At 34.2% G+C, this 14681-nt stretch overlaps 1 protein-coding gene across 8 annotated transcripts in view; it reads left to right on the top strand.

Moving 5' to 3' along the window:
- fam184aa (family with sequence similarity 184 member Aa) overlaps positions 1–14681 on the top strand; it is a 73541-nt gene that overhangs the window by 13010 nt on the left and 45850 nt on the right. For all 8 annotated transcript variants that reach the window (XR_015512516.1, XR_015512517.1, XR_015512518.1 and 5 more), the window contains exons 5-7: positions 2228–2413; positions 5392–5514; positions 13364–13525. Coding sequence is in view for 2 of the 8 variants with exons in the window: in XM_087288911.1 (XP_087145037.1) it covers positions 2228–2413; positions 5392–5514; positions 13364–13525 (471 nt within the window). In the remaining 6 variants the exon portion in view is untranslated. The remainder of the gene's footprint in view (positions 1–2227; positions 2414–5391; positions 5515–13363; positions 13526–14681) is intronic.

The following is a 14681-nucleotide window of genomic DNA, read 5'->3' as shown; positions in this document are numbered from 1 at the left end:
TGGAATAATCACATATAACACAAATGACACACTTACAGTATGACCTGTTTCCAAGAAATGATTTTTTGCACACATTTTATATGCCACTGTTCAAAGGTTTAGGCTAAAATTGTATTTAAAAAATGTTTTAAATAAAAAAATAAAATGATGGGGGGGAGGGGGGGTATTTTTTAATTTCTTCTTCTGCTTCTTCTTCTTATTATTTATTATTATTATTATTATTATTATTATTATTATTATTATTATTATTATTAATAGTTATTATTATTGCTGTTGTTTATTTATATTTATTATTATTTTTATTATTATTATTATTATTATTATTATTATTATTCAGCAAGATTATAGTTTAGTTTAAAGCTTTATTAATCCCCTTGGGGCAATTCATTCTGACATGGAATATTCAGATATAACACAAATGACACACTTATGACCTGTTTCCACTAAGTGGTACGGTACGGTACAGGTTGGTACAGGTCATCTTTATCAGGCTTACGTTTCCACTGTCAAAAGGGTGGGTGTGTACGACAGAAAGTTTCAGTCGACGTCATTCTCGCTCGAGGAAATCTTGCTCAAAGTAAAGCTGTACGGGTCGTTCACATATCATATGAGAAGCACTTCTCCTAAAACAGATGCTTTATGCACAAATACTTATGTATAAATGTTCATTACTAACCTTTTTATGAAGATGATTTGATTATAACTGCAGATCAATGATGTGAAATAGCCTACTATTATGTAAATAAATGAATGAATAAATGATTAAACGAATATGAACGAGTATGTCTAGCTTTGCCTTTTGCTACCCTTTTGTTGTGCTAGGTAGCCTTTGCAAAGGGTACCCAGATAGTGGTAATGTATGGTTTACTTTTTGGTTCCTTTTGACAGTGAAAATGGCCATTAAACAATAAATATCATACTGCATAAATACACACAATAAATTCCAACACTTAACATCAATTACACAAACATAAAAATATATTAATAATAATATTAATAATAATAATAATAATAAATATAAATAATAATACAAATAAATTATGAAAATAAATAAACCAATAACAATGATAATAATACATATTAAAAATGATAAATATAATACAATAAATTGTAATAAATAAATAAATATAACAACAACAATAATAAAAACAACAACAACAACAATAATAATAATAATAAACCATCGATTATTATTTTCAACTGAACAAAAGTGACAAGACACTTCTCATGAATTTAAACTTTCTGTTTATAAAAAATACTTAAAAATTAATATGGTTTGATTAGGGATATCAAGTTAAAAATGAAATGTAAAACATTAAACCGTAAAATTGACTTTAAAAAATTAAAAAGTAAGTATAATAAGTAAAATAAAATTACGTATTTTTGATTATATGTATTTTTTATATATAATATTATAATTTTAAAAATGACTGTATATAGACATATACAGTACAAAATATACAACCGACAAAACACACAACCAAATAACAAAAAAAACGATAAAATGTAATTAATATAAAAGTAACAGAATTAAAAAAAAGTCAAATTATAAATAAAAACTATATTAACTAGCAATTATACTGAAATAAATAAATAAAAACTATTAATGGTAGTGTATTTCACCTTTTAATTTTTTTAAAATAGGCTACACTGGCTAAAATTCATGGTAACACTTTACAATAAGATTGCTAATGTTAGTTACTAATGTATTTACTAGCATGAACAAACAATGAACAATACATTTATTACAATATTTAGTCATGTTTGTTGATATTTGTTAATGAAAATAAAGTATGTATATAAGTATCACAATGCATTAACTAATGTTAACAAGCATGAATTTTATTTCATTAATGTATTACTAAATGTTGAACTATGATTAATAAATGCTGCACAAGTATTGTTCATTCTTAGTTCATGTTATTAAATACATTAATATCAACTCATGAAACCTTGTAAAAGTGTGACCGAATTGTTGTTATTCCTTCATATCATTGCTTGAACATTATGCGTTTTCCATAGACAAACCATTTGATTTTCATATTAAGTACAGCTAATTTTTAAATCTCCGGGACTGGGTCTGAACACTCATACAAGCCAAAAAAATCTACTGTTTCTAAACAGCAGTCTGAAATCAGTCACTGCAAACAGGAAACAATTATCATGGGATTCAACACAAAATATAGGGGCTTGACAATGTGTAAATGAAGCTGTGCTGTTTTGGCAGTCGCTCCGTGAGGAAAAGCAGAGCTATGAGATGGAGCTGGCGCGAATCAGGGCCAAATACGAGGAGGAAATGTCCTGTCTGAAAGAAAGCCAGGCAGAATCCATAGAAGAACTCAAGGAGAAACACCGAGTCCAGCAAGAAAGTGTTCGCAATGCTGCTGAGAGAGAGAAAAACCAACTGCTCAGTGTAAGAACATTTATCTGATTTATGTTTGTGTCATGTTCATATACAATAGAGGGCAAAGTTATTAATGTTCCTGGGAAATTTTCATTATTTAAAAAATATTTGCCAAGTGCTTTAACTTTTTTTAAAAAATGTCACTTTAACAGTGAGATGATTTTTTTTCAACACATTTTTAAACATACTAACTAATTTCTAATGACTTTTTTTTTTGCTTTTGCAGTGAAGACAGTACATGATATTTTACTAGTTATTTTGTAAGATTTTCAGCTTTAAGTGCAGTCTAAAAACTTAACTAGGTTAATGATGTTAACTAGAAAAGTTGGGTTAGGTATTTGGGTTAAAAGTCAATAAAAAAGTAAAATAAATGCATAAATTCTGTAAAAAAAAAAAAAAAAAAAAAAAAAATATATATATATATATATATATATATATATATATATATATATATATATATATATATATATTTTTTTTTTTTTTTTTTTTTTTTTTTTTTTACAGAATTTATGCATTTATTTTACTTTTTTATTGACTTTTAACCCAAATAACTAAGGTTATCCGCTGCGTAAAACATATACTGGATAAGCTGGCGGTTCATTCCGCTGTGGCATCCCCAGATTAATAGTAATAGATATAATAGATTAATATATATATATATATATATATATATATATATATATATATATATATATATATATATATATATATTATTTTACTTGCTGGAGTTGATGGCCATTTTTTCACTTGAGGACGCATTAATGGCGGTCTGTGGGTCTACTGGAGACATTCATAAATATTCCCAGCAATTTTAATAAGTGTTGGAGACATTCTCGTTACATAATCGCTCTAAATCTGCACTTAAGCTGCGTATATTTGAGGGCGTGCAAGAAGTTTTGTGCATGAACAGAGGAAATCAGCGCCCAAGCAAAGAGATTTGCATGCTCATATTACATGAATGCAATCTTGACTTGTAATACTGCACTCACAATATTTTTCATAGAAATAATGCGACAAGTAGATGGAAGATCTTTGTAAAAGGTCTGCCACCACAGCTGGAAAAAATCCTAGAGGAAACACTGTATAATTATATTATATTATATTATATTATATTATATTATATTATATTATATTATATTATATTATATTATATTATATCATATTATATTATATTATATTATATTATATTATATTATATTATATTATTCATTCACACATATTTTTTTTCGGCCTAGTCCCTTTAATAATCTGGGATCGCTACAGCAGAATGACCCGCTAACTTATCCTGCACATATTTTACGCAGCAGATGCCCTTCCAGCTGCAACCTATCTCTAGGAAACATCCATACACACTCATTCACAGCTCCTTAATATTATAATAGTTCATATAAAATTATTATTAAAACATTATTGTATTTATTAATATTGTTGATATTGTCTGCATCTTAGCTTATTAGTCTAAAATGACTAATAATTATATTATATTATATTATATTATATTATATTATATTATATTATATTATATTTAATAAAAAATTTAACTTTTTGCATATTTATTTATAATAATTATTCCATTATTTGTTTTTAACTACTGTATATGCACTACTATGAAATTGTTATAATTCTATTATATTCTATTATCTTATATCATCTTATATTATTTGTTTTTTTATGAAATATTATATTTATTTATAATAAGTATTGCATTATTTATGTTTTAACCACTGCTTGTACCCAACTATGAAATTTTAATTATTATATTATTTTATATTATATTATATTATATTATATTATATTTTATTATATTATATTATATTATATTATATTATATTATATTATATTATATTATATTATATTATATTATAGTTTACCACAAATGGAATACATGTAATTGACCACAAATAGAATATATATATAGAAATACATTATTCATTGACTGTCCTGTTGTTTTAAACCTATACAAATTTCGTTCATTAAACTGGACAGTTATGTCTCTCCTTTTAGGGTCCCAAAGATCTAATGCTTCAAAATTTTCATAATCAGATCAAAAGCTACAAGTTAAACAGTTTAATCCAAATCTTCCCAAGAGGAACATTAACTTTACATGATGAACAGATTTAGTTTTTTCTTTTATCTATATTGATCAGCGAATATTAACAGAACTATAAACGGATGTTTAAAAACCAACCTTATAGTTTTTCTAGAAACTCAAACACACCATGTTACATGCAAAAATAAAAACAAACAAACCTCATTGGTGGTCATTCTTTAAGCAAGCATGATTGAGCTTCTGTATTAAATAGCATTCCTGATTGTTGTATACAATTTAATAAAAGCCCAATTTAGGTATGTCCATCTTATAAAGAGATTGTAGCTTATCAGAATACTTTGACTGATTGACCTTTAAAGCTTGTGCATTATTTGTTTGTGAGTTTTGATTTATTAGCATTTTGGCTAAAGATATCCAGTCCCTCATGCTCACTTTAGTTTTTTCTTATTCACTATGTTCTGTTTAATAAAAATAAACTGCATCGTTAAATGCGAAACAAATTAAACATATGAATATTCAACCCTGTTAAACAAGACCGGTGGATTATCACAATTCCCCAATCATCTATTCAAACCCTGAGAGCTGCATCAAATTACATTTTCGGCTCCTCGATGAGTGGGGTGTTGATTATGCAAACAGCCATTTCTCATTGCAGTGATGACAGTGATATTATTTCCACAGTTTTTTTTTTTTTTTTTATGGCGCACCATAAAACAGCTCTCAATCATGACAAATATTGCCACTAATCTTCGTTTCATCTTGTGACAATCGCGCCACTTTACTTTTTAAAAAACGTCTCTGAAAGCTCTTCTGTGCAATTAAATCAGAATCGACTCCATCTGTCAGCAGCAGACTGTCCTACTGACTGGATTCACCTCTCACCTCTGTGCCCTGCTTTGGCTTTTCTAATGTTTTCTTTTCATATTTGTTTTCCCAGGAGATGAGACAACAGTTTGATATCCGCCGTCTGTCACTGGAAGAGCAGAGAAACCATTTACAGCAGCAGCTGGAGACCATACGAGAGGAGCTCACCACCAAACTCAACATGGCCAACCAAGAGGTTCACTTTCAACCGTGTTTTAGATAGTTGGAGATTTGATGTTTGTTCTGTCAGTTTCAAACTGATATAGATAGTTGATCAGCTGGGTTTTAAAATTATTGACCTGGTTTTGAATTGGTTGATCATTTAAAAGGGTAGTTCACCCAAAATGTAATTCTGTGATATTTACTCAACCTTTACTTGTTGCAAACTCTTTATGAGTTTCTTTCTTGTGTTGAACTCAAAAGAATATATTTTGAAAAAAGCTGAAAACCTGTAATTATTGACTTCCATTCATATTTCCTGCTATGAAAGTCAATGGTTACAGGTTTCTTCAAAATATCTTCTTTTGAGTTCAACACATAAAAAAACTCATAAAGGTTTAGAACAACTTGAGGGAGAGTAAACAGTGAGTACATTTTGTGGTGCATAAAACAGGTACATAGGAACCAATTAACATTTTTATGAAACGTTTTTTGTTTTCATGATTAATATGCAACTTTGTAGCTTCTTAATATTATAATAGTTTAAATAAAATGATTCATTGTTGTGTTTATTAATATTGTTGATATTGTCTGAATCTTAGCTTATTAGTCTAAAATGACAAATTAAATTAAATTAAATTATATTACATTATATTGTTGTTTTTTCATAATTTAATTCATAATTAAACCAGATATGATTTAGTAAAAGCTACAACATGTTAGAATTCACAGCTAATGCTGCTGTGCCAAAAAATTATCATATTCTGAGAAATTACTGTTAGTAATTTAATATACACACACACACACACACACACACACACACACACACACACACATATATATATATATATACATACATACATATATATATATATATATATATATATATATATATATATATATATATATATATATATATATATGTATATATATATATATATATATATATATATATATATATATATATATATATACAGTATATAAAAATATATAATTGAAAAATATATAATTAACCAAATTATAACCAACTATAATCATAAACAGTGTTAAACACACACACACACACACACACACACACACACACACACACACACACACACACACACACACACACATAGATATGTACTCATCGCCCATTTTATTAGGTACACCTGTCCAACTGCTCATTAATGCACATTTTTAATCAGCCAATCACATGGCAGTAACTTAATGCATTTAGGCTTGTAGACATGGTCAAGACAATCTGCTGCAGTTCAAGCCAAGCATCCCAATTTCAGCTGACCTACTGGGATTTTCACCCACAACCATCTCTAGGGTTTACAGAGAATGGTCCGAAACAGAGAAAATATCCAGTGAGCGCCAAGTCTGTGGGCACAAATGCCTTGTTGATGTCAGAGGTCAGAGAAAAATGGCCAGACTAGTTCAAGCTGATAGAAAGACAAAAGTAACTCAAACAACCACTCATTGCAACCGAGGTATGCAGAAAAGCATCTCTGAATGCACAACATGTCCAACCTTGAGGCAAATGGGCTACAGCAGCAGAAGACCACACCGGGTGCCACTCCTGTCAGCTAAGAACAGGAAACTGAGGCTACAGTTCACAGAGGCTTTCCAAAATTTAGACAAAAGAAGATTGGAAAAGCGTTGCCTGGTCTGAAGAGTCTTGATTTCTGCTGTGACATTTGGATGGTAGGGTTAGAATTTGTTGTCAACAACATGAAAGCATGGATGGTGTAATGGTTTGAGGGTTATTTTCTTGGCACACTTTTTGCCCATTAGTACCAATTGAGCATTGTGTCAACACCACTGCCTACCTGAGTATTGTTGCTGACTATGTTCATCCCTTTATGACCACAGTGTACCCATTTTCTGATGGCTGCTACCACCAGGATAACTCGCCATTTGATAAAGCGCAAATCATCTCAGACTAGATTCTTGAACATAACAATGAGTTCACTGTACTCAAATGGCCACCACAGTCACCAGAGCTCAATCCAAGAGAGCACCTTTGGGTTGTGGTTGAATGGGATATTCACATCATGGATGTGCAGTCGACAAATCTGCAGAAACTGTGTGATGCTTTCATGTCAATATGGCAAGGCAAGGCAAGGCAAGTTTATTTATATAGCACATTTCATACACAGTGGCAATTCAAAGTGCTTTACATAAACAGGAATAAAAAAGACAAGTTTAGGAAAATAAAATGCAGACAATAAAAAATAATAAAAACAGATAAAAACAAATTAAAATGAGTTAAAATAGGTTATAAAAGAATGAAAAAGAAAACGAAAAACATAATAGTGCGATCTGTCGGACGCAGCACAGTGCTCATTCAGTAAAGGCACAGCTAAACAGATGTGTTTTCAGTCTTGATTTGAATGTGCCTAATGTTGGAGCACATCTGATCATTTCTGGAAGCTGATTCCAGCAGCAAGGGGCGTAGTGGCTGAAGGCAGATTCACCCTGCTTAGACTGAACTCTTGGAACTTCTAGTTTATATGATCCTAAAGATCTGAGTGATCTGTTAGGTTTGTATTCAGTGAGCATATCTGTAATGTATTGAGGTCCTTGGCCATTTAGTGATTTATAGACCAGTAATAATACTTTAAAATCTATTCTGAATGTAACTGGCAGCCAGTGTAGAGACCTGAGGACAGGTGTGATGTGCTCTGATTTTCTGCTTCTGGTCAGAATTCTGGCTGCAGCATTCAGGATGAGCTGCAACTGTCTGACTGTCTTTTTGGGAAGACCAGTGAGGAGTCCATTACAGTAATCCACCCTGCTGCTGATAAAAGCATGAACAAGTTTCTCTAAGTCTTCACTAGAAACAAAGCATCTGATTCTTGCTATGTTTTTGAGATGATAGTATGCTGATTTACTGACTGCTTTGACATGACTGTTGAAACTCAGATCTGACTCCAGCGTCACACCAAGATTCTTGACCTTATTTTTTGTCGTTTGACCTTTAGAGCCAAGGTACGCATTCACCTTGAGAACCTCATCTCTGTTCCCAAACGCAATGACTTCAGTTTTCTCTTTGTTTAACTGAAGAAAGTTTTGGCACATCCAATTTTTAATTTCATCAATACATTGGCAGAGGGTGTCAATGGGGCTGTAGTCATTAGGCACTAAGGCTAGGTAGATCTGAGTGTCATCAGCATAGCTGTGGTAGGAGATTTGATTCTTTCTCATTATTTGGCTCAGAGGGAGCATGTAAAGGTTGAACAGGAGAGGTGCCAGAATCGAGCCTTGTGGGACTCCACATGTCATGGGTGTCCACCTCGACCTATGATCACCTATACTGACATAGTAACCTCTCCCTTCAAGGTAAGATCTGAACCATTTGAGGACTGTCCCAGACAGCCCAACCCAGTTTTCCAGCCTATCCAGAAGTATGCTGTGATCGACAGTGTCAAATGCAGCACTGAGATCCAACAATACCAGCACTGTTATTTTACCTGAATCTGTGTTTAGACGTATATCATTGATTATCTTTATAAGAGCGCTCTCTGTACTGTGATGTGCTCTGAAACCAGATTGAAAATTGTCTAAACACCCCCTGAAGTTTAAGAACTTGTTAACCTGGTTAAAAACAACTTTTTCAATGATTTTGCCAATGAAAGGGAGATTTGAGATTGGCCTGTAATTGTTCAATAGGGTGTTATCCAGATTGCTCTTCTTCAAGAGGGGTTTAACAACTGCAGTTTTAAGTGAGTTTGGAAAAATCCCTGATAGAAGTGAAGCATTTACCACTTTTAGGAGATCCATTTCTAAACAGGTAAACACCGTTTTGAAGAATGATGTGGGGAGCGTGTCAAGACTGCAGGTTGATGTTTTTATAATTTGCACCATCTCTTCTAAGATTTTACCGTTAATTGCCATGAAATCAGACATAATGTCTGACTTCTCAAGTTGTGGTTGAGTTTGTTTGATATCGACACAACTTGGCTGATTGGATGAGCTGATTGCCTTTCTGATATTATTGATTTTATCAGTAAAGAAATTAGCAAATTCATTACATTTGCTTACAGAGAGTAGCTCACTGGGAATCCGACTGGGGGGGTTTGTGAGCCTCTCTACTGTTGCAAAGAGTGTGCGAGCATTATTTACATTGTTGTTTATAAGGTTTGAAAAGAAAGTCTGTCTAGCAGTTTTTAGTTCCACATTAAAAGCCTGAAGACGGTCTTTATAGATATTATAATGGACTACTAGTTTCGTCTTTCTCCACATACGCTCAGCTTTCCTGCATTGTCTTTTCTTCATTTGGACTGCTCTTGAGTTTCTCCAAGGGACTCTCTCTTTGCCAGTTCTCTTCCTAACTTTAACAGGAGCGATGTCATTTATTACATTTTCAATTTTAGAATTAAACAAATCAAGGAGAGAATCAACAGAGTCTGCAGATATACTTGGTGCCAGCGATATGGCCTTCATAAACTGCTCACTAGTGTTCTCATTTATGCATCTCTTTCTGACAGAGACAGATCTGTCTTTAATAGCTGGAGTGATCAATATATCAAAGAAAATACAGAAATGATCAGATAGTGCCACATCCTTAACAACAGTCGATGAAATGTGTAAACCCTTAGTTATAAGTAGATCAAGAGTGTGTCCACGATTGTGTGTGGGTCCTTGAACATGCTGAGTCAGATCAAAAGTGTTAAAAACAGTCATCAGTTCTTTTACAGCATTGATTTCTGGATTATCAATGTGAATATTAAAATCCCCAGCAATACTAAAATAATCATATTCAGATGTTACTATTGATAACAGCTCTGTAAAATCCTCAATAAAAGCTGGAGAATATTTTGGAGGTCTGTAGATAATGATTAGTAAGATGCGTGGAGACCCTTTTAGTGCTATACTCAGATATTCAAAAGACAGATAGTCACCAAATGACACTTGTTTACATTCATACACATCCTTAAACAGGGCAGCGATGCCTCCACCTCTCCTATTAACTCTGCAAACACTCAAAAAGTCAAAGTTTAAAGGAGCTGCTTCATTCAGAACTGCTGCGCTACAACTGTCATCTAGCCAAGTTTCATTTAAAAGCATAAAATCAAGGCAATTTGTGTTGATAAAATCATTGACTAAAAGTGACTTATTGTTGAGTGATCTGATGTTTAGAAGTGCTAACTTAACAGTTTTAGTCGTTTTCACTACAGAAGTCTCAGATATACATTTAATAGACACCAGATTTGAATGATTTGCTATACGGTCTGAAAGAGTCTTTGGTTTTCTGTCACGTAATAAGACACATATCTGCGTAGAGAAAGCTACAGACACACTGGGTTCCTGCTTGTTCTGTAAACATCTGATAAAGACACTGTTACCTAAGCAGGCCCCCGAGACACATCAATGGCAGTTTTTAAGTTCACCAGCTAAAGATGAGGTGTTTTTTGGGACCTGGCGCTGTCGCAAAGACCTGAGGCCTTTCCTAGGTGTAGGGCGAGGTGGGCTTAGAGATGGGCGTGTGGCTTGCTGACTTTTGGTTGCTAACTGGGGGCTAGCAGCAATGGAGTGTGAGAGTTTAGTTCCAGCACACACCAGTTCCTCCATCTTTTTTGAAAAATCCAAGAGAGGCGAGCAAGATGACAATGAGAACGTGTCCGGTGACAGAGGCTGTGGGTCTGGGGTTTCTGGCTGCTGAGATATGTTTACCTGGCTGTTTTCCTGGGGATCATCAATGAGTGCTGAGACTTGATGCTGTTCTGATGCATCACAGTCTGCCTGTGTTGAGCTCAGTGTGCAGGGTGCAGACAGCAGTTTGTCCGTTATCGGCGGTTGTTGTGGCTGCGTGGTGTTATCTCTGTCCTTGTAGGATGCGTCAGCCACAAGTCCACTCAGGAGCTGATTTGAATTCCTGTGATCATCCGGACATTTGCTAGGTGTGTGTGTGTCATTCAGTTCAGTGGCATACACAGCTGATGGATGATGGAGGGAGAAGAGGATGTTGTCTTTCAGCACTTTTGCACCTAGCTTGTTTGGATGAAGGCCGTCTGATATAAACAGCTGTCTTTGGTTCCAGAAGAGATTGAAGTTGTCGATGAAATTCAGTCTTTTCATGTTACATGTTTTCTGCAGCCATGCATTTAGACCAAGGAGCCTTGAAAACATATTTGTCCCTCTTGCAGGGAGTGGTCCACTGATGAACGGCTGAATTTTCAATCTTTCAACTGTTTCCAAGAGCTCACAGAAATCTCTCTTGAGCAGTTCTGACTGCTCCTTCCGAATATCATTCTTCCCCACATGGATGATAATCCGTTTTGCAGTCTCATGTTTCCTTAATATGTTCTCAAGTTCTTTATTTATATCAGAAACTGTAGCATGAGGAAAGCAGTATGTCATGGTATCTCTGCTCCTAAAATTTTTGATTATTGAATCTCCAACAATCAATGTTCTTATCTCTGTTGCGATCGGAGCAGAATGCCGCTGTCTAGTCGGCCTTGAGCCTCTGTTCAGAGCAAAGTTAATTGCTGAGTCATGCGATCTCTGTCTGACTGCATTTGGGGAATCTTCACCCATATTACTCAAAACTTCATATCTGTTCTGAAGCTGTATTTGAGTCCGAGCTGTATTTGGGGTAGAGAACGCTAATGCAGCAGCGTTTGACCTTCGTGATCTGACCCCACGAGTACCCTTTGGTCTCGCACCTTGTTTATGCCATAGTTCACGCTGATTTTCAACAGTTTCAATCTGTTTTTCTGTTCTCAAAACAGTAGCTGGAGTAGATTTATAGGGCTTACCGGCTGAATGCTGTGAGGCTCCACGATGAACCGGTCCTGTGTAATTCGGCAGTTCTGGTTGGATCGCAAGTAACTTTGTTTCAAGAACTGCAATCTTTTGTAAAAGTTTGTGGCAGTTGGTGCAGCAGTGAGATTCCAAATCAATATGATCCAGAGCCATTTTCACAGCCGTGTTTTCCCGTCTCAGGAATGAAAGCAGCTGGTAGCGGGAGGATTGTTTAGACGATAATTCCTCTAAATAAAAGTAAAGTTGTACTCCAGAAAGTTTGTAGATTCGATGTTGATCTTCAAGCTGTTTCGTTTGAGCACTGTGCTGATAGGCTCAAGTTAAAAATAGATTATAAAATAAAAAAGCAGGAGTGCAAGGAGCGGAGCAGTAGGCAAAGACGTCCGAACAGTAGCAAAGCAGGAAGCAGTAATGTGGCCAAAATATGGGCCAAAATCTCTAAGGGATATTTCCAGTACCTTGTTGATTCTATGCCACAAAGGATTAAGGCAGTTCTGAAGGCAAAAGGGGGTCCAACCCGGTACTAGTAAGGTGTACCTAATAATAAGTGACCAATGAGTGTATATATATATATATAAATAAATAAATTAATTAATTAATTAATTTTTTTAAACATAAACATTTCCTATAAACTAGGTAAAATTTAAGCCTATCAAAAATAGTTTAATTCAACTTATTAGCAAAAAAAAAAAAAAAGTAAAATATTAATGTCATCATAATATTAATCATAAAGGATCACTTTTTAGTGATTTGTCCTTCAGCACTGACATTACAATTAAATTGAACTGAGTCCGTTTTAATCTAACTAGAAGTGCGCCAGCATTATACCTGCCTGACATGCTAAAAATGTCCCATAGTGCAGTATTGTTTATATTTTATTTTCCTAATTATCTGCATAAAGTGGCTTTAGTCGCTACAGAAAGCACTTTCGAAATAAAATTGACTTGACATATACACTGTACGTAAATATAAAGTGTAAATATGAATTAAACAAAGTATTACCGTAATAAGTATAAAGTAAAGATGTTTTATTGAGTATTGTTAGGCATGCTCTATGCAGGAGAATGCACTGCAGTAAGAATGACCCATATTTTGTAATTTAATGTATGCATTTTTACTGTGTCTTCCCTCAGGTGTCTCATTTGAAGGATCTTGTGAAGGAGAGTGAAGAAAATCTGGATGCCGCTGAGAGCCACATCTCCTGTCTTAAAGACAGCCAAGAGAAGCTTCTCATCGAGCTGGACGTCACCAGGGCCAGAGTGAGGGAGACAAGCAATCTGCTCACAGATCTACAAGTAAAACACTGTTTTTAGCTCCTTTTTAAAAGATTATATGCATTTTAAGTCATATTCCCTTTGAGTGAGTCTTGCATTCTCCCTGAAATAATAGATTTAGGGCCAGATTTACCAAGCATGACAAATTGCACAATTTTTGTGGATGATTTATACACAATGTGCAAATTAAAGATCGAAGACGTAACACCTCATTTACATATCGACCAACGCAATAATTGCTGCACAAATTAGCATAGTGGCAAATAGGCAATGTCGATGCTCATAGGTGTTGGTGATCTACTATGACTAGACAAATCACAAGATTTTTCTAACAGGGTAACAGTGAGCTAGACAAATGAGTGGGGTGCTTAGAAAATAATTAAAATATATGATGTCAAAGTTTATTTTTATGTTATTTAGGCCTATTTAATCATTTGTGTAGTGGCCAAAGAATAGGCATATTCACAGAATAAACAAACTTAACATTAGTGACAAGACAATGACAAAAGCACTTGTCCGCTGTTCAAACAAAAAAACTTTTGCTTCATCTCAAATCACGTGTACAGAATCCGTTAGGGAAAAAGCATGTATTTATCACTATGGAGCACGTCTGACGCACGCACCGCTACATGAACTGACTGTTTTGAGGATTGTATAGGAGGGACAATGGCGCCTATAATGGTAAGGAAGGGAATCCTGCCATTTTTATATTTATTTCAAAGTATTTTCTTGCCTAAATAAAGCAAAAGCACAGACAGATTCACATTTAAGAGCAAGGGGCAGCCCCTGGTGGTTCGGCGGTATGGTTTGCGTATAGGGAGGATCTGCCCTTTAATGTTTATTGCCACCCTTCATAGAAAGACTGAAAATACAGGATCAATTTGGGAAAAATACCTTTTACAGGATGATAGCGGGGTAGAATTGTAAAATACGGCAAAATCCCTGAAAAAACAGGAGTGTTGACAGGTATGGTGTACCCAGGTGTGATTGTCCCCACTCCCCTCTCCCACTCAGCCTGCACTCACACTGCAATTTTTACCTTCCAAGCCCGGGCACACTTCATCGATGATCGCTTAGTACACAAGAGATTGCTTTAGTTATATTGTTTTGTATTATTTTAAGTCGTTTGGGATGCAATGACAATGTCAAACGCAGATGTCAACACAATGTCAAACAC

Source organism: Danio rerio, chromosome 17 (assembly GCF_052040795.2).
Source record: "Danio rerio strain M-AB ecotype USA chromosome 17, GRCz13ab, whole genome shotgun sequence".
Lineage (NCBI taxonomy): Eukaryota > Metazoa > Chordata > Actinopteri > Cypriniformes > Danionidae > Danio > Danio rerio.
Note: the sequence above shows the minus strand (reverse complement) of the source record. Positions and strands in the feature narration are given on the sequence as shown.